The 18,866-nt window shown below is 43.7% G+C and overlaps 1 protein-coding gene across 2 annotated transcripts in view; it reads right to left on the bottom strand.

Annotated features, from left to right (window-relative positions):
• The window catches only part of PAMR1 (peptidase domain containing associated with muscle regeneration 1), a 148,136-nt gene that overhangs the window by 8,469 nt on the left and 120,801 nt on the right, over window positions 1-18,866 (bottom strand). For both annotated transcript variants that reach the window (XM_031459796.2, XM_011000589.3), the window contains 2 exons: window positions 18,577-18,684; window positions 631-843 (listed from right to left, as the gene is read on the bottom strand). In XM_031459796.2, coding sequence (XP_031315656.2) covers window positions 631-843; window positions 18,577-18,684 — 321 coding nt within the window. The remainder of the gene's footprint in view (window positions 1-630; window positions 844-18,576; window positions 18,685-18,866) is intronic.

The raw sequence follows: 18,866 nt of genomic DNA, 5'->3' as shown, positions 1-18,866 counted from the left end.
TTAATGTCAACTTCTTTTTTTTTTTTTTAAGCTTGTGTTTTATTTTTGGGGGGAGGTAATTAGGTATTTAATTATTTGTAACAGAGGTACTGGGGATTGAACCCATGACCTCATGCATGCTGAGCATGTGCTCTGCCTCTGAGCTATACCTTCCCCAATTCTTTTTTTTAAAAGGTGTTTTTAAACATCTTAACATCTTAAACCACCCTCCACGTAAGCTGACAGGGATGGTATGTCTATATTGTCCTTTTATTCTTGCATTAACTTAAAGTTGCATAGACAGTAGCTAAATGTAACCATAGAAATGTATATTGATTGCTTCAATTCTACCCTCGGGTTTGCACAATATAAAACTCAGCCTTGTCATCTCTCCTAAACTGCTCTGATAACGACATCACTCTTCTTGATCACATCAAGATGTGATTAGGATAAGCCTAATCCTTTGGTGGCCCCCAAAAGAAGCAAATGCTTTTATGCGTGGTTTCCAATCTAAGAGTAGCATACGGTTCCAGTGAAAACTGAACAGAGCAAGGCATTTTTTTCCAGGGGCACAAAAACACGCATCGGAGCTACCAAAATGGCCAGCAACTCCATCTATTTCTATGGACTTCAGAAATGTTTGCAAGTTACCTTTTATGCAGATGGGCTGTTTCCCCGACCACTCTCCATCCCGCTGGCAAGTCCTCATCTCATTGCCACTAAGAACGTACGAGTTGTTACAAAAGAAGGACATGACGGTGCCAATTTTTGCATAGCGCCCTTCCAGGAGCCCGGGGCCTCCTGTCACCCTCTTGTACCCATTGACTGGCCCCCCAGGGTCTGAGCAGTTTCTTTCTTCAAGGCCTAAAAGTGAAAATTAAAGAAAAGGAGAGCTATTAAGAGTCTGAAGTATTCCATTTTAAAATCGAATCTTTTCACGTTTCATTTAATTAAAAACACAGTGACATAGAGCCTGCTAACGATGGCACTCAAAGGAATTACCAAGAGAAAACTCATAATAGAAAATGCACACATTGCACATATCTTCCCCTTGTTTTAATGATTTTATACGTAAACTGAGATGTGTCTCATTCCATAAATAAATACATTTGACACTGCAGCGTCTCTTACATGGTCATGATCATTTTTTCCCTCAAACTGCAGTGGGAGCTGGGCAGGCCTGGACAAAATACACATTTTGCCTAGATTTTATGACCAGCATACAAGGGTTATTGTTTTTCAGTGTTGTAATAATCATTTCCTGTGTTCCCTAAAGCTTGGGCAATTAAACTAGACTCTTCAATTTCCTATGTGCGTTGTACCCAGACAGTGGAACAGATTAGAAACAACAGTACATATATGAATTTGGATTTTATATTTCATCTGCAGGAACATCAGTGTGTTGAAAGTTGTAGATAAAAAACACTAGAGGACAATATAAATTCAGAGATACAACTAATTTCCCTTAATCTCCAAATATAACTTTCCATCTAAATATTTAACAATATTCATTACAAAGACATATGTATTCTCTCTTTATTTAGAATAAAACTGGCATCACCAGCTATTCTGAGCACTGAACAGGCCATTAGATAAATCCTAGAAACATTCTATCAGCTAGATGACATATTTTTCCCAAATGGATCATGGCACAATACTGAATATTCCTCGCCTACAGACACAGGGTAAGTCCCCTGAGAGTCTGGGTACCAGTCACTCTATCAGCCTCCCTCGTCTCTTTTTAATCATTTTTCCCAAGACCCAGGTTCATCTGTATAACACCATCCCCACGCAATACAATTATGCATTGGACATGCTTTTCTCCCTGTAACTGTCCCGATTATCTTTCAAGCAACTTACTTGCTTGCCTCCAGGCAAGAAATGAATCTCCATTTATATAACACCTCTAAAATATTTGAGAACTAAAAATTAATAGAGTTTCCTATGTGTAATATTTTGAGCTTGTTAATCTTGACCGAGTTACTGGCTTGTCTGGTCTATGATTGCCCGTCCGTCATGTGACAGATAGATGATGTCAGTGACACTCTGTGCTCTTGGTCATGTAATATGAGCAGTTTCCCTGGTGTTGACTCCAAAGCCCCATTTTAAGTGTAGGAAAGAGACCTCGCCGAGTGAGCTGTTTAAAAATACCGAAATGGTACAGGGAGGCCAATGCATGTTTTGAAGCTTCAAGTGGACTCAGAAAGTCCCAGTGCTTGTATTTCCAGGAATCCCTCTATGATGTGGGAAGAAGAGGCAGAGATTCAGGGATGGGGCTACCTTCTTACAGTACAGCCTCATTCAGTGCTGAACATGTAGCCCGGAGACAACCCACAGACTGCAATCGTCTCAAAAACACACTGTGTTTTACCCGCAAGTTTTAGAAAATGAAATTCATTGCCAACATAAAAATCAGAGGATTTCTCATAAAAGTCTGTGCTACTGGCTTCTGACAAAATTCAGCTCTGAAAACTCTGGGGCTGTATTCCCACAGGGCAAGAATCAGCTGGTGTGGGGAGGAGATCTCTGCTTAGATGGGAGCCACGTTCTTCCTTTGGCTACCGCCCCCACCAGCTGCTTGACCTTGGCAGATACTTGGCATCTGTGGCCAGTTAGGCTATCAAAGGGCAATGGTTTGTGTAATTTAAGTGCAATTCCCCTTCCATTGTGAGCTTTGCTTGTTAGAACTCATGGCCAAGGAAGACTGGGTGATACTTAGGACCAGTGCTGGAACACTGGAAGAATCTAAACTAGCCTCTAGCCACATCAGCTTTGGCAGAAGACAAGAAATCACTTCTACTGCCTGATCAATGGGTTTTTCTCCTCTTTGAAGTCCTTTCATGGTCCACTAGGCTCCCATCCCATGATTTCCTATGTACAGGATTCCCATGCATCATATTTCTATGACATTGAATGTAGGTTTAACTGGCAGGAACCTTGGAGAGTTCTCGAGCCCTTAGAGATAACAAAGCCTCAGGACAATTCAGGTTGTGTCTCTCACTGAAGAGGCTTTAAGAGAAGATTTAAATATAAACGGACTTAAGATATCCAAACATGTCTGCCCAATGTTGAGGAATTCTGCCATATTTCTTTAATTCTTAAATGGCTATTTCTTTATAACGTGACATGTCTGAAGTCAGGTCACATGTATATTTTTCTTGTAATGTTTCTTTACTCCCAAATCCCCAGAAAAGCTATAATTAAATCAATGGTGCACCTTAAACTTGCTAAAATCTTAGAATGGAGAAATATTATTTGGTTTTAAGTTATGCTCATGAAATGTCACCAGGATTGAGCTGAATGATGCTTCCTAGTGAGGGTTCAAAAGAAGGCAAGTCTACGTGGCTGAAATTCAAGAGGAATGCAGATCAGAAACAGATTTATAAAGGATTCAGATAATGCAGTTTTATGACACTACTTAAGAATAAATAGGAAATAAAAGAGAAACTTGAGAACTTCAGTAGAAAACAGGAAACTTTAAAAAAAATAACCAAAGGGGAAATCTAGAACTCAAAAAGTCACAACGACAGAAAGTAAAAACTCAGCACAAACTCAGAGTTTAATAGCAAACCAGATATGGCTTAAGAGTATCAACAAACTGAAATATAACCTGAAAGAAAAACATTCAGAACAAGGTCCAAGAGACAAAAAGATGAAAATGTACAGGAAATTGTAAAGGAAAATGTGCAGTGAGATTCATAAATACATGTAATGGGCATCTCAGAAGGAGAGAGAATGGAGTAAAACCAATATGTAAAGAGATAGTAACTGAATTTTTCCCGATGAAAGACATCAACCTACAGATTTACCCAGTCCAGATAAATAGGAAGAAAACCACACATAGACATATCATAAAAAACTGTTAAAAACCAAAACCAAAGGAAAAAAAAATCAGAGTAGCTAAAGAGGGGGGAAAAAAGACTGGAAAAGTGTACTTTAAGATAATTACAGTCATCTCTGGCTTGTTAACACTGAGAATGTTTTTTGCTTCCTTATACTTTTTTTTTCCAAGTTTTATAATCAGAAAATGTAACCATAAAAGTTTATTATTTTTGTTGTTTCGGTTTCTGTTATTATTATTTTTTAAAGTATCAGGCAAAATGGTTTGGGTCCTCCCCACTAAGACTATAAATCTAGCATTGTCTTCATGCTTTTTTTGTGTGTTCCCATACTCTCTCCACTCCATGCAAATCTCTTTACCATCTTGCATAATTATAGAGTAATCCAACTTCCCATGAATTCAGATTTAAATGAGTTTGTCACTAGACTCTGGTGGAAAAATAATGGCCTCCAGGATCAGATAATCATTTGGTTCTCAGTGTCCAGAAGAAGCACACAGCGGGTGTTCAGCTAATGTCTGCTTGTGGGAGGAAGGGATAAAGGCTAAAACATATTCATTTTTCCACTTAATAAACTAGGACCTGGGAAAATTAATTAATCTCACCAAGCCTTGCTTTTCTCACCTGTAAAACAAGATAATAACACTTTTCCAGCTGGGCTGGTTTTGAGGAGTAATTTAAATTACACATTATTTGTTTGTTACTTACAAGCACCCAGTTGCCTTTAAAAATCAACTCCCCAAATTCATACACCTTAAAGAAAAACCCATAAAGAAATCTAAAGGGCTAATATTGAGTCTATTCAAGTATAAAGCAATATTATTTGGTCTCTTGGTAATGTCTACACATGATAGGCTTCCCGACCTGGGTCTGGTGTGTTGATTCAGACTTCTGGGTACCAACCATAGTCTTTGTACATTCATCTACTTTAATCCTGGGTAATGAAGACTTAAAATTATATTCCTGTATCGAACATCCCCTGGGCATTATTCTCTCTTCCCTCTCATTTATTTCCTGTACTTTTCAAAGCTGTACACTCTCCCACGATGCTTTTGAAGAGGATTCTAAGACTTCCTCTGTGCATCCTTTCCTCTCCCGGTTTAGACATCTACCTGTTGGGTTCATAGACCATCTGCATCTCATCAGAGCATCGCCCCAGGGTTAGATTTCAAAACTATCTCTTTCTTCCCCGTGTGGGTTCTCTGTTTAGAAACCTTTGTATCTCCCCATCGAGCAGATTCATGACTCTCACTATTCGATTTTTCAAGAGCTTTGGGTTTCATTTCCCCTCGGTGGGATGGATGTTTTCACACAAAGCCAAAGTAGAATATAAAACATCTGCATCTCCGGTGTTAAGGAGCATCAACTCCTGCTCTGCTAAGTAAAGTATTTCACGATTAGTCACAAACAGCACATCGTTCTGGTACCTTTGGGACTCAGCCCAGAGACATAAACACATTAAGTTTAGCATAACTTTATGTGCTATTTTGCGGACGAAAACAGTCCTTGGGACGCATTTCTCTGGGATGTTGTCTCAGATAAACGTTAAAGAAAGGTCTTCTCTCCCTTGCCTTCTTTATCTTTTCCTCAGAGCAACAGTATTAGGCAGTTTGTGGTGATAACACTTTACAGAGGATAACTTGATGGCTTTGGGATGGCTCGAGTAGTGATCACTGTTGGTGCCCCACTCAGGTCTCCTCATCCTTCCGCCAGCTCAGCTTCTACACGTGTGCTTTGCTGCTGTGAGCTGGCACCTGCCACCTTCCGAGGACTGCCCTTGGGCGTAGGCACCATCTTGCCTGTATGAAGAGCTGAAAAATGCCTAGATATGTGTCCCCTCATGCCCACCCGAGGGCTGCCTGCAGCCAGTGACTGATGGGTGTGGGAGAACAAAAGCCCTGTTTATCTGGTTTCTTGAGGCGTAATCTACACTTCCCAGCATGCTACAGGATCAGGCGGAGTCTGGGAGTTCAGTTGACATCACTCTTGCTTGGTTTCTTCCTCTTTCCTCTTTTGCTTCCCCAGCTCCCATATTGGCTGATCCTGGGAAGACTTCCTTTGAAAAATCACTTAGATTCAAATGCTTGGCTCGAGGTCTGGTTTGGAGAGAAACTCAGCTAAGACAGCTCTGCTGTTTTCTCAGCCCTGGGCATCAAGCCCCTCACACCTCCCAGCATGGCACTGGGAGGTGATAAAACCCTAGAGAGGCGGTTATGTCAGCCCTGGGCATGGAGCCCTGTCTGCCTTTCAGCACTCCTGGGAGATCTTGGGGAGGGTGGTGGGCAGGGCAACTAGAAAAGCCACATCTCTTCAGAGGGTCTCCAGCCTCCACGGATCCTCTCGGGCTCCAGGCCAGTCCGACGCCAGCAGGGCTGTTTTGGCCTGACGGGATCAGGTGCTCTCAGACAATGGATTTCCTCAAGCTAAACAGTGTAGATCCAGAATCCGCTGTCCAAGGATGCTCCCTGCCAATCTGGTGCTGTCTGTGTAAAGCCAGGGACCTCTGACAATCCTGGGGTACGGAGGAGGAGGAGACCTCGGCAGTGACTGAGACTGGACTTCTCACAAGCCTAAATCACGGGCCTTAGAGTTGGATTTGAGTTGATTTAAAGAAAATAAAGTTGTATCTTTTTCTCCCCTGATTGATACACTAAGATTCTCTTACATACTTGATATAAGGCGGCAAAGATGGCTGGGTCCAGAAGACCTATAAGAAATGGACATGATGATGGAGACATCAGGGACATGTCAGGATAATGCAGAGACTTTTTAAGGAAAAGCAGCTCTGTGGCGCACGCAAATGATACCTGCTGGTCAGATCAACTATACTGACCATGACAAAAGGAAGTCCACACTCTTCATCCCTAATTTAGGGAGTGGACCCATTCCCCTAATAATCACAAAACCCAGGAGGCAGATCCGGCTGTGGCGAGAAAACAGATCTCTTGTTCCATTACATCACTTTCCACTAGGATATCCTTGTTCACAAAGTATCTTTTTATGAATGAATCTAGAGTTTCAACACGCTACACCACACTTCATGAGTATCTGCCTTTTCCTTTTGCTTTGGTCTCGAAGCTATATGTTCAAATTTGGAGAGAAGATCTAGGAAAAGGGACCAAAGAACCCAAACTCTGCTCTGCCTCCGGGAAGCCTAGCGTGTCTCTCTGTAGAGGAAGATGGGTGACGTGCTGGTGGCTACTGATTTCGTTGATTAATTTCCCTGCACTATTCACTCAGTGGGCAGCTCCTCTGTGGCCAGCAGAATCAGGCATTGACAGATGTGTTTCTGTATGTTTAACATGGAAATTTTTCATTTACACCCAGACATCTCAAGGCCCTCCCCAGGCTCACTTAAGCACTTATTAAAAATCGTTTGAGGCCTTCCTTCCAATTACTTATTCCCCAAGTCTTCAGGAGAATGCAGAGATGTATACACATAATTTTTTTCATTAGCACCATTTCATGCTAAATGACTAGTGTCTTTATTAACTTTGCTTTGAAAATTACATCTGAACATAGGACTCTAGTCAAGGAATAAAGGAAAGGTAATCACTGGGGCCTTCAGTGAATTTAAATCGGGTGTGGGGTCTCAGCAAAAAATAGCCAATCGTAGTAGCTGACTGCAGTCTGGGTTGCATCAAAGATGCCATCGGGTACAATCAATTTAACTGGGTTGATACCACTTAGCTTTCTGTGTCGTCTGAAAGAAAACCTCTTAATCTACCAGTGGGAACCTGGGTGGAATGGGACCAGGTTCTAATTTAGATGCTTCTGCTGAGGATAACCACTGGGGGTTTGAAGCCGAGCTCCCAGTTTCATCACATGTGTGTCCTCCCTATGATACTAGACAGAATTGTTAACACAGAGATTACCATTTAACCAGGGCACATGTTGAAGTTAACGCAGTGAGAAGCTGATCAAGGGCACAATCAGTTATGAAAAGTGAGGCATTAGCAAAGGCCCAGGGGTGCTTCCAATAAGGAAGCAGCCACTTTCTAACCCCTGTCTGAAAAACGCTAGATCAAAGAGATTGACAAAATCCTTCAGAAGATCTTAAGTCCCTTGGGAGGTATTATTGGCTCTTTCTACAAACATTAGTGAAGTCCCACTCACTTCTACCACCCCACCCAAGAAAGAGCTGGGCTGGCTCTTATATACAGAGAAGAGCGTTTGTGTGTGCGTGCGTGTGTGTGTGTGTGTGTGTGTGTGTGTGTGAGACAGAGAGAGAGAAAGATCAATTCTTGGGTCTAACTGAATCTTTTAAAACCAATAATACCATCATATTTTGAGCATCCTTTCAACAATGCAGTCCTGAAATATATGATATTTAGCATTGATCAAAGGTTAACCCAATGTTTTAAAGAAACAACCAAATGGTGACATAGCTGACCTGAGCTCTGCCCCTCTATTAAGTTAGCTCCTCAAAGACATACTTTCACGAAGTATTTCAGGTTGGGTTCTTCCAGCAGCAGGCTGGGAGACAGGGATTTGAGTGCAAGTACCTTATTTAGGTAGCGATCCCAGGAAGGACCAAAGAAGTAGTGTGGCAAAAGTAAGACAGGGAAGTTCACATTATCAAGAAAGTTACTGCTGGGGGCAACTGAGGTTGAATGCCATTGGGAAACTCCAGGAGACAGTGCGGAATATGCCTCAGAGTTATCCCACCTACAGAGCAAGGGATATGAGTTACTACCTACAGACCACCTTCAACCATTCGTTGAAGGATGATGGGGTGAACGCTGATTCCTCAGCACCTCCTGTCTTCCCACGTATATGAGCCAGTGGGCCCTGAAAGCTAGGGAGAGCCCTTAGGCAGAGTTGCAGGAGCGCAGGGCTGGAATTTGGTGGATCGGCACACTAAGTTATGGTGTGAGCACAGGGGAGCTAAAAGGATCCAGTTTTTAAGAAATATTTGTTACAATGAAGATTAAACTTCTGTTATTCGCAAAACTGAAGTAAAAAAACATTTGCCCAGCACCACCTTTAGGTAAGGAGAGGGAAGGAGTAGGGGTTATAATTAAATGGACAATATTTGCATCACCAAATGAACTTGTGCTCCCTTTCATTTAATACACAATTAGAGCCATACCAGCTAAGGCATTTCCCTTTTTGCCTTTGCTGCCAGGAAACTCAGAATCAGAGCCATTTGAGGCTGATCATTTCATCTGATGCAAATGTTGAACTTAAATCTCTCATCTCATCCTAGTGCTCTCCTTCACTTTTTCTTGTCGCACTTCCAAATTGTTTTACTTTATTATTTATACCCTGCTTGCTTTCAGAAATGGTTTGATGTGGTTTACAAAACTGCACCTAAAAAAAGCATATGCTTCTTTCTCAAATTTTATATAAATGAAATACTTATGGTAGCGAGGGAGCCACCTTAGTTAAAAAACTAAAGGTACTACTCAGTCCCTTTCATAGGAGATGGGTTTCAGAGCTGTAAGATTATCTGAGAGTCCCAGGAAGAGAAACAGATCCACAGTCAACAACAGTCATTACCCCATTATCTAGCTGGCAGTACAGGCTGGGGTGTTAGTCTCCATTCTTAACATACTCTTGGTATCCACCCATTCTCACTCATCACCAAAATCAAGGAAGCATTATGAGACAGAATTTCAGCTCTGTTTGCAAAAGGCATTAAGTTTCTCTTTGGGACTTTGTTCATTCTGGACCCTGACTGAATATGAGACCAACACCCAGAGACAACCATTGGATGGGCTCTCATCCCTCCCTCACTTCTTCCTGCTCAGCTTGTATCTGAGTCTGGTGCCTCTGGACCAAATACCTTTCACTTCCACAAAGGTCTCCCCCAACCAGGAATAATGACACCAACTGGTGATATAACCTCCCACTGAAAACCCTTTTTATCCCTGTCCAGCCAATGGAATGCTGCCTCCCTGGTGTTTTCCAGCCCTCCAAGGTTGTGAATGAGACAGTACCCATGTGAAATTATACTTGGACTGCCCACACTGCTCTTTATTCATCTGGCAGCAATTTGGAGGCTGAGGCTTACAATTAGCTATTTGATCTTAATCAGTATTGTCCTTGGCTCCTGGCTCCTGGTACACGATGTCCTTCGAATACCACTTTTCTGATGTTTGGATGGCCTATTTCATTAGCCAGCTGAAACTCGCTGTGCCTAAGAGACAAGTCAGCTTCAATACATCTTAAGAAAGTCTTGGTCATTCGACTTTTGTTCAAAATCAACCTGATACATCCTCATTTGGTAGAGTCGATAGGTACCCAATGTAACTATAAAACATAGCTGTTTTCTACCCAGTGGATGTGCTCAGTAAGACTGCTTAGGGCTCCCACAAATCTCAGAAGGTTTCTAAGTCCGCTCCTGGGGATGGGGGTGGGAGTTGGGGTGGGTGACAACAATAAACGACTAGGGGAAACATCCTCCAGCGGCATTCACAGTCGACTTTTCAATTAAAAAAAATATTCACAGTGAAAATGACCCAAACAAGACAATTCTATCCTATTTAGCCTTGGGGATGAACAGAATGAACTTGCAGAAGCCTCCTGAGCTACTGAGCACATTGAGCCCTAAGAGATTCCACCAACTTAATCATTCTCATCACCACCGTCACCATCACCAAAGGCCTTACTAGGGAAAGATGCAGCCGGGAAATGTATGGCATGACCGCTCTCTTCTGCACCAGAAAAAGGCCAAGACTGACATTGTTTTGTGGTTCTGCCAAATGGAAGGAAAATGTAGAGCCCTTCCTCATCTCCCCAGTGCCTGGTACCTAACTGATACTCAAAAGTGTCTGGCTGGATGAGTCTGCAAAGTGGGGAGGATGATAGTACCTACCCCAGGGGGACGTTGTGACAATTAAAGGAGATGTCACATAAAACACAGAGCCCGGCCTATATTGAGAACAGTGAGAATAACTACTTTTGTTATTTTTAATACTTGGACACCCACACTGCCTTGTGTTTTGCAGAGAGGAAGCGATCATCTTCAGAAGGAGGGTGAGGGACAGGCAGTGAGCGCCCCACAAGGCAGGGGCCTTTAAGGACAAGCCGGGGCTCTGCAGCCTTCGTCAAGGGGCTGGAGTCAGTCTCCAGCTCTGGGATGGCAGGGATGTTCGTTTCCGTCAGGATTAATTCTGCTTTGCCCTCAAGTTCTTCTACTCTTTGCATTTCCCTCCCGCTACTCGCCACAGGCATCCAGTCCATCCCAGCTCTAATGAATTACCTCTTAACCCAGAACCAAAGCAAAATCTGCCCCCTGCAGTAAGTCCTGCCTCAGTGACCTCATTTGCCAAAGCACAAGCCGAGAGGACCCTGACCAGGAGCAGGCACGCGGAAGCAAGGTCTCGGGAAAACAGCGGTGGGTCTGGCCCATTTCACACTGCTGGCACTCCATCCCAAGCTCTGGGAGCCCGTCTGACTGGAGGGCTGTATATGAGGCCTTGCCTGTCCTATTATTTGGCTGGAGCGCCATCCATAACTAAAACGACTGCTGATTAGCAAAATGCACCCCCTATAAGCCAACCCCAATCATCTCACCTTGAATGAGAAGAAGCAATGCCTTGGTCTTAACCCCTTAACCTCTTGGTCTTAACCTCTTAAGGTCACAGGCCCACAGAGCCCAGCAGAGTGAGAGCGAAAATGTCAAAAGTTCTCTGTAGACTCAGATTTACCCAATAAGGAATGATCCAAATGAAAAGGAAACTTTCCCCTGAATTATACAAACAAATATCTTGATAACCACATAAGGGCAGCTGTGTTCAGTGACAGCTTTTGCTTTCCAAATGCGATGGCATCCCACTGAACACGCTAAGAAGGATGGCAGAGATTAATCTCCATGTTAGGGAGGAGAGCAGACAGGAGGCTCAGGTCCAAGGACATGGTTAAGAAGTGAGTAGCCCACTAGTCATCTTCCCAGGGTTCCTCCCATCTCTGAAGGCTCTGGGTTATCAACTGCTGGTGGGTAACAACCACGGATTCCCCGGGACTGTTTTCCATGGAGTTATTCCTACACCCCTCATCCTCTCTCAAGCCAGACTGTGTATTCGCTTTTCTATTCTGGTGATCTAATAAAATATGTGAGGGATGCTCTGGAACCTTGGCTTCCTACATAACCACAGGGGACTGACATAGAGCATTCTCCATGTTAAATGAGTGACTATTAAAAAACTCCATGAAAATGATATCACTTATATGTGGAATCTTAAAAAAAAAAACAGAAATGAACTTACTTACAAAACAGAAGCAGACTCACAGACATAGTAAACAAACATGGTTACAGTGTGGGGGAAGGATGTGGGAAGGGATAAGTTGGGAGCTCGAGATTGGCAAATACTAATTACTGTATATAAAACAGATCAACAACAAGTTTATACTGTATAGCGCAGGGAACTATATTCAATAGCTTGTAGTAAACTATAATGAAAAAGAATATGGAAACAAATATGTGTATGCATATGTATGACTGAAACATTATGCTGTACACCAGAAACTGACACATTGTAAACTGACTATACTTCAATACAAAAATAAAAAATTTAAAAAAACCCTGAGAAGAAAGGAGGCTGACCAGATAGCATGATGCATGGGGCAACCTGCTCTGGAGTTCCCCAATCCAGTTCCCCCTGATCTTCCTCCATTTATCATCTCTAACAGCCCCCTCTCCTGGCTGTCCTGGCAACAAAGACTCCTCATCCATCACGCCAGTGTGTGTGTCCTCCCCTGGGATCCAGGGTTTCTTTATGACAATGGCATCGCAGTGTCTAGCTGTCGTTTAAAAGCAGCTCTTTCTTGCCTGGATGCAGGTGTACCGGGAGTCATACTTCGTGTCTGGCAAGGAGTCAGGAGGAACAGTTCACAGAGAAAACTTAGAAAATCCTGGAAGAATCTTAAACCCTGGGACCCTGAGAAAGGTTTGTCATGACCATCCAGTTTGTAGAAACTGGTAGTTACCCTAATCCCTTATCTAGAGAATCCCCCATTTTCTGCCAAACATTTAAAGGGCCACGTGGGGCCAGAAGCAGTGATGAGAGTAACTGTTTCTATTAGTCAATTCAGTGCCTTATATGAATCATCTCATTCCATCCCTGCTACTACCCTTGAGAAGTACTTGATAATATCTTTCTGGAATGTGTAAGTGGAGAAACTGAGACTCATAGGAGATAAATGACTTGTTTGAGATTTACCAGGCTGGTAAACTGCAGGCTTAGAGTCCAACCAAGGTCTTTCTGTAGAGCCCTGCCTGATCTCCCCAGTGCCAGGTACCAAGCTCTTCATCCTTGGCTGCACCATCTCATGGTGGACAAAGGTACACCTGTCTTCCATACATTAAGGATGAAACAGGCCTTTAGAACTGTGAAAAAAGTAACTCCATTTTTAAAATGCTTCACCTGAGAGGTCTTAGAACAATCTGCATGAATTCCACCAAGCCTGAGACACGTTATTTATCTGTGACGGGAGAGGCGATTGTGACCCTTCGGGTCTTAGCTGCATCAGTGCCAACGTTTCGGTGAAAACCCGAAGTTCCCAATCCTTTATTCGGATGGGAAATGCGGGTGGCCCCTTTGAAGCCTCAGTGGAAAGTGGGTCTCTCCTCCTGGGCCCTTTTCTTCCCAGTCCTTGGGACAGGCTAGTGGGAAACCTTCTGATGCTCCAGAACCCAAATGAATCCTGAGACACCATTTTTCTTTAATTGGTGGAAGCCGATCTGTTTTGTTCCAAGACGCGTCAGAGCCGGCAGAGTGAGCATTGTGCCCGAGACTCAGCCCGTTTCATCTCCCTTCATTAGGATGCAGGGGGGGCAGCCCGGCCCCGTCAACTGGGCCAAGGAACAAAGGCAAGATGGAAACTGGAGCGGGGCAATGAATCCCTTGCTCTCCACTTTTCCAAAACAAGATTCCGACCATTTACTCAAGAACTCATTTTGTTCTTGTGTTCCATACAAAGAAACAGGAAACTTCAGAGGAAAAAAGGGGCCCCAGTCTCTTACAGGGTGGCCCAGGAAGGCTGGGGTCATGGAGGGTGCTGGCAGGAGGTGAGCTTGGTCCCAGAACTTGGGGGCCCCCTCCCCCCCTTTTTTTTTTACTCTCAGAGGAGGTCACCTGGGAGCAGGGCAAGGTCGTTCCTCCTTGGGAAACAACTTAAGGAGAAGGCTGGGGTCGCTGCCCTTGCAGGCGGACCTCGGGGCTCTCTCACTCTCTAACTGAACAGGGCAGACCTCTGTTGACTGTCTTATTCCTTATCTACCACCCCACAAAATCTGAACGAGACATCTGCCCTCAGACCCACAGAATTCCTTTAAAAATAAGTCTATTTCCAGCTTGACACGGCTAGACCCTAGTTTCTGACATGCATGTTCTAATTCTTATTTTGAGGACTGGTGTTTATAATGGCTCATCCTGTAAATTGGTAAAATCTTCTGGTGACCATTTTGGCAACAGTTCTCAAAAGTTTAAATACATGCACCCTTTGAACTAACAGTTCAACCCTTGGGAACTTATCTTACAAAAATACTTCTACATATAAACAAAGAAACACGTTAGGATATTCACTATAGCTGTCTGCAGCACAGTAAAAATATTAGCCATGATATCAAGTCCATCTTAAGGGATGGGACAATTATATGATTGTATAGATCCAAATAATGGGGTCCCTCAGCAGTCATTTTCAAATGAGGGAGATCAACATGGACTGACCTGGAAAAAATATCTATGAAATGAGTGATGAAAATACGTTGAAAAATTATATGTATACTTTAATCCACTTCTGTTTAAAACAGGGTTTCCCAACTGGAGCTCTACTGACCTTTGGGCTGGATCACTCTCTGTGGTGGAGGCTGCACCGTGCATGGGGGGATGTTTACCAGCACCCCTGGCCTCTACCCCGCTGAAGGCCAGTAGCACACCACTCCCCCCTGCTGTTACAACAACCAACAAAGTTTGCAGTTTGCTGAAAGTCCCCTGGGGGTGGGAGTGGGGGACAAAATCACCCCCTCTTCACTGAGAACCACTGTTCTAAAATAATGACATATAGACAATTTAGGTGTGCACACCACAGACAAAAGTTTGGAAGTTGACAACAGTGGTTCCTCTGGGAACCAGGACTGGTCAGAGAAAACAAGGTTCTCTTTTTATTCTATACACTTCCCTGTTGTTTGATTATTTTTACAAGTATATATTTCTCCTGTAACTCAGTAGAAAATCTATTTCTATTCCACTTGTCCTCACAGACATACACAAAGACAGAGCATAGTCAATCAGGATGCTCTAGGAAAGAGAGACATGTGGGCCTCCCCCGGAAAGGGAAGTCCTTTGAGAGAACTGGATGATGGGACAGGATGGGAACCAGAGCTCATCAGTCCAGCCTCTGGAGCCTCACCAAGACACGTGGCGAGAATGGTGTCTGAGAGATATTGACCAACGTGGGATACATGGAATTCTGGCCTCTGGTCTTGAATTTGATGGGGACCAGTGCCTTGCACCCTGTACTTCAAATCCATGATTTGCTAAAAGAATCATCTATCTTTCCACAAAGACTTAAGAGAGCAGATCATTAAAGCGGCAACGACAAACTGGTTTCCCCTCATCAGATTTGGCGCTACATAAATAAAAGATGGAATTTTCATTAAAATTTGCTTTGGCACCTTTAAAGCCTTTTTTTAAAAACATGTGCCTCATCCAATGTGGGCATTTCAGAGTTTGGAGAATCCCAGAATCCTTGGATTGCTTGTTAATTTTGAAAGGATATTCTCCAGGGAGGTTTTTTCAGTTGTTTGAGATCCTAATGAGAAAAACAATAAAGTCAAGCTTTTTTTTTTCTTTTTTCTTTTTCTAGATGATAGACTGCTCTGGAAAAATGGTTAGGGTTTATTCAGAAATTACACGGTGAACTGCCGCAGCCAATTGTGATGATTTCCTTATGGAGTTAGTCAGAATTCTTGCTAAATTTCCTAGAAGGAAAAACAAACCTAAATCTTATGGAAAATAACCAAACATTTGGACCCCCACGTGGATGCCAGCTAATGGCATATCAGATATCCACCACCAGTATCTTCACCCCGTCACAAGTACAGGGTCCTTCAGGGAATTACACTGATATTTTGAGTCCAAAAGTGATTTGAGACAGTGAATTACATTATGAATCAGTTCATAATGACATATTTTACATTCTTTTTATCATGTTTATTTGTTTTGCTTTATTTTTTTTTTCCTGGATAGAATAACAAGGCCGAGGAGTCAATTTTTGGCTCAATAGCTACTCATAAATATTTTAATCACAACTTTTGGACCAATTTCCTTCCCTCTCCCCACCCCCACCATTTGACTCAGCTTCTTAAAGACATTTTGATGAATTTGCTGATTTTTTTTACCTCTCTCCAATTTTACCTTTGGTTATCAAAGCCCCAATACCATACAGTTAGTTCATCAAGAATTTAAGCCTTCCTCTTTTTTTTTTTTCTTTTTGTTCCCCTTCTGAATCTAAAGGCTAGAGCTCAGGATTCACCATTGTCAAGCCTCCAGAATCACTCTCTATCCAAATTTTTGAAACAAAGGGGAAGCAGCATTTCTCTTCTCTGCCTTGCACACACAGCAGACTTAAATGAGGCAGCAACCACGAAGCAGAACATCATTTTCTAAGCATCCGGCATGATCTCACTCAGGTCAGCTGTGCCGCCCCAAAGCGAGGGATGCTTTTAGTAGAATGCAATCACACTCAAGGACACACTACTGAAACCAGCTTCTGTCTGCACTGTTTGCAAGGATAATTCATGAAATTAATTGAAAGATGCATGAACTTTATACAATGCTGTCAGACCAGGCCCTTTCTATACAGGATGACCACAAAGTTATGCGTGTGTGCCAGCTAGAAGTGATGGTAGCAGACACTCTTGGTGCTCTGTCTTTGGATGCCCTTCACCTCCCCTCCCCGGCACCATCTATATTCTGTTACTTCCAACGGCCTGCAACTACCAACTCTTCGATTGCTCAAGGGTTAATGGAACCACTCTCACACACGCATAGGAAGTCAAGCATGTCCTCCTATTTGCCCAAGGCACCCCTCAGCCAGTCACTGATTGCAGTTGGAATAGGAAAGCCCCGCTGTCTGCTTTAAAGCCAGGACACCCTCTGAGATGTACTTTACATCCCAGATTCCACTATCTATTGCCACTAAGGCTGGGATGTTGCCTGAAGTCACGCCTTTGCTTGGCTTCCTTCCCTTCCAGCCCAGCTTCCCCACCCCTTACTAGCTTCTCCTGAAGGCAGGTCCTTAATACATCACCTGCACACACATTCTCTTGTCAGGATCTGCTTCAGGAAAGCCCCCGTCTAGGTCATTATCTCTCCTCCTTGGCTTTCCCCCAAATTTTGATTCTTCTTGTTCTTCTGCACATCTCATTCCGTGCAGACAGCTGTAGTCTGTGACACCTGTTTTTAGGTCTCAAACTTCTGTTCGGACCCCATGTCATACACAGGGTCTTGGTTACCAGAGACCCTGGATAAGTGACTTCTGATCATTGTGTTTAAGCTCCTCTCAGCCAATGGCACAGTCCTGGGCACTGCACCACTGAGCTGCGTGCCACCTGATGCCGCCATATGCAGTGGTCAGCGTGTACTCTTCCCAGGGGCAAAGATACATGTCAGATACATGTTCTAGTTTCTCTAATCTAGAAAAAGCTGGAATCTAACATCAGAGAAGAGTCATGTCCTGTCTTTCAAGAACATGAATTAGAAATGCCTATCTGCTTTGGAGTGAATCATTTCTTTGAATTCCTTTCTTCTTATTTCTGCTGCTTGCTTGACCTCAGCTTACCGAGCGCTACTACTGATCTGCTTTTGACTTCTGTCTGTAAGAATGGGAAAGCATGGGTGACCCAATGGGGCAGCCAGGATATGGCTCAGGCAGGAGGTGGTGGGGGACCTGAGTGGCTACAGCAGAAGGGGAGCTGTCCCAGAGATGATGTGTGGCTCTCCATTGTTGGCAGATTTCTTTCCTCTACGGCTCTGCTGTGCCGCACCGCCTCCCGTAGCCCCATCGCATCCCAGGCCTGCCCAAGAACTACTAGAGACACACGGACCTTATCTCCCAACTCAGGATCAGTTCCTTCAGAGAACGACAAGGTATGATTTCTCCAGCATCTCCAGAGAACTCAGTACAAAGTAGTCCCTCTTTAATATTGCTTTGTCTATGACTCATTTAGCCTGGTCTCGTATTTACAGGATGATCATGAACTTTGTCATCCAATTCAGGACACCTGAGCGCAAAACAGCATACTATTAATAAGCATGCCCAGACAAAAATGCATCAACAGGGACTGTCCCTGGGAAACGGGCTCGTTGTCACCCTACACATTTATCATCACCAGTGCAGGGCTCCAGCAACACAATGAATGGTGCCCTGGAGCATGACTCCAAAACTCAGATCATGGGAAGGACAGGGAGTTCAGACTCTGGGCCCCAGGAGAGTTTACAATGGTGGCTTTCTGCTGTTGATCCTTTCTCAGTGTTTTTGAGCTCAGAATATTATTGGAAGCCACTAAAGGTATATCTTGTTGAAAGATATTTGCAGCAGGTGAGGGCAAACCTGAGTGATTGCAGATATCCTGATTCAGAGGCAGCCCGGCCCTCTTGAAATCCACTCAATGGGGGTGCACAGGTTATGCGCCATCTTGGACAGACTGTCCTAGACTCCAGGATACAACACACCCCGCAAGCTCCCAGAACCCTCTCCACACCAGCCCCATGTGACGCCTTAACTCCCACCCCGGGGGCACACTCACGGTTTTCACAGTGCTGCCCGGTGTAGCCTGCCAGGCAGGCACACTTGTAAGATCCGGTGCTGTCAAGGAGGCAGGTGCCGTCATGGAAACAAGGGGACGAGGAACACGCTGTAAGAGAGAAGGCAATTTCTCTAAGTGCCACTCTGCAGTGAGTCAGTTTCTTCAAGCCTGGAGTCTGGACCAGGGTTTTTGACTCGTCTCTTAAAGTCCTCTTGCAAAAAAAATTTTTTACTCCTTTTCTTGAATTCATATTGCCATTGTTTGAGACTGCCTAAAACAGGTACTCATTA

This window comes from Camelus dromedarius, chromosome 12, assembly GCF_036321535.1.
Source record: "Camelus dromedarius isolate mCamDro1 chromosome 12, mCamDro1.pat, whole genome shotgun sequence".
NCBI lineage: Eukaryota > Metazoa > Chordata > Mammalia > Artiodactyla > Camelidae > Camelus > Camelus dromedarius.
Note: the sequence above shows the minus strand (reverse complement) of the source record. Positions and strands in the feature narration are given on the sequence as shown.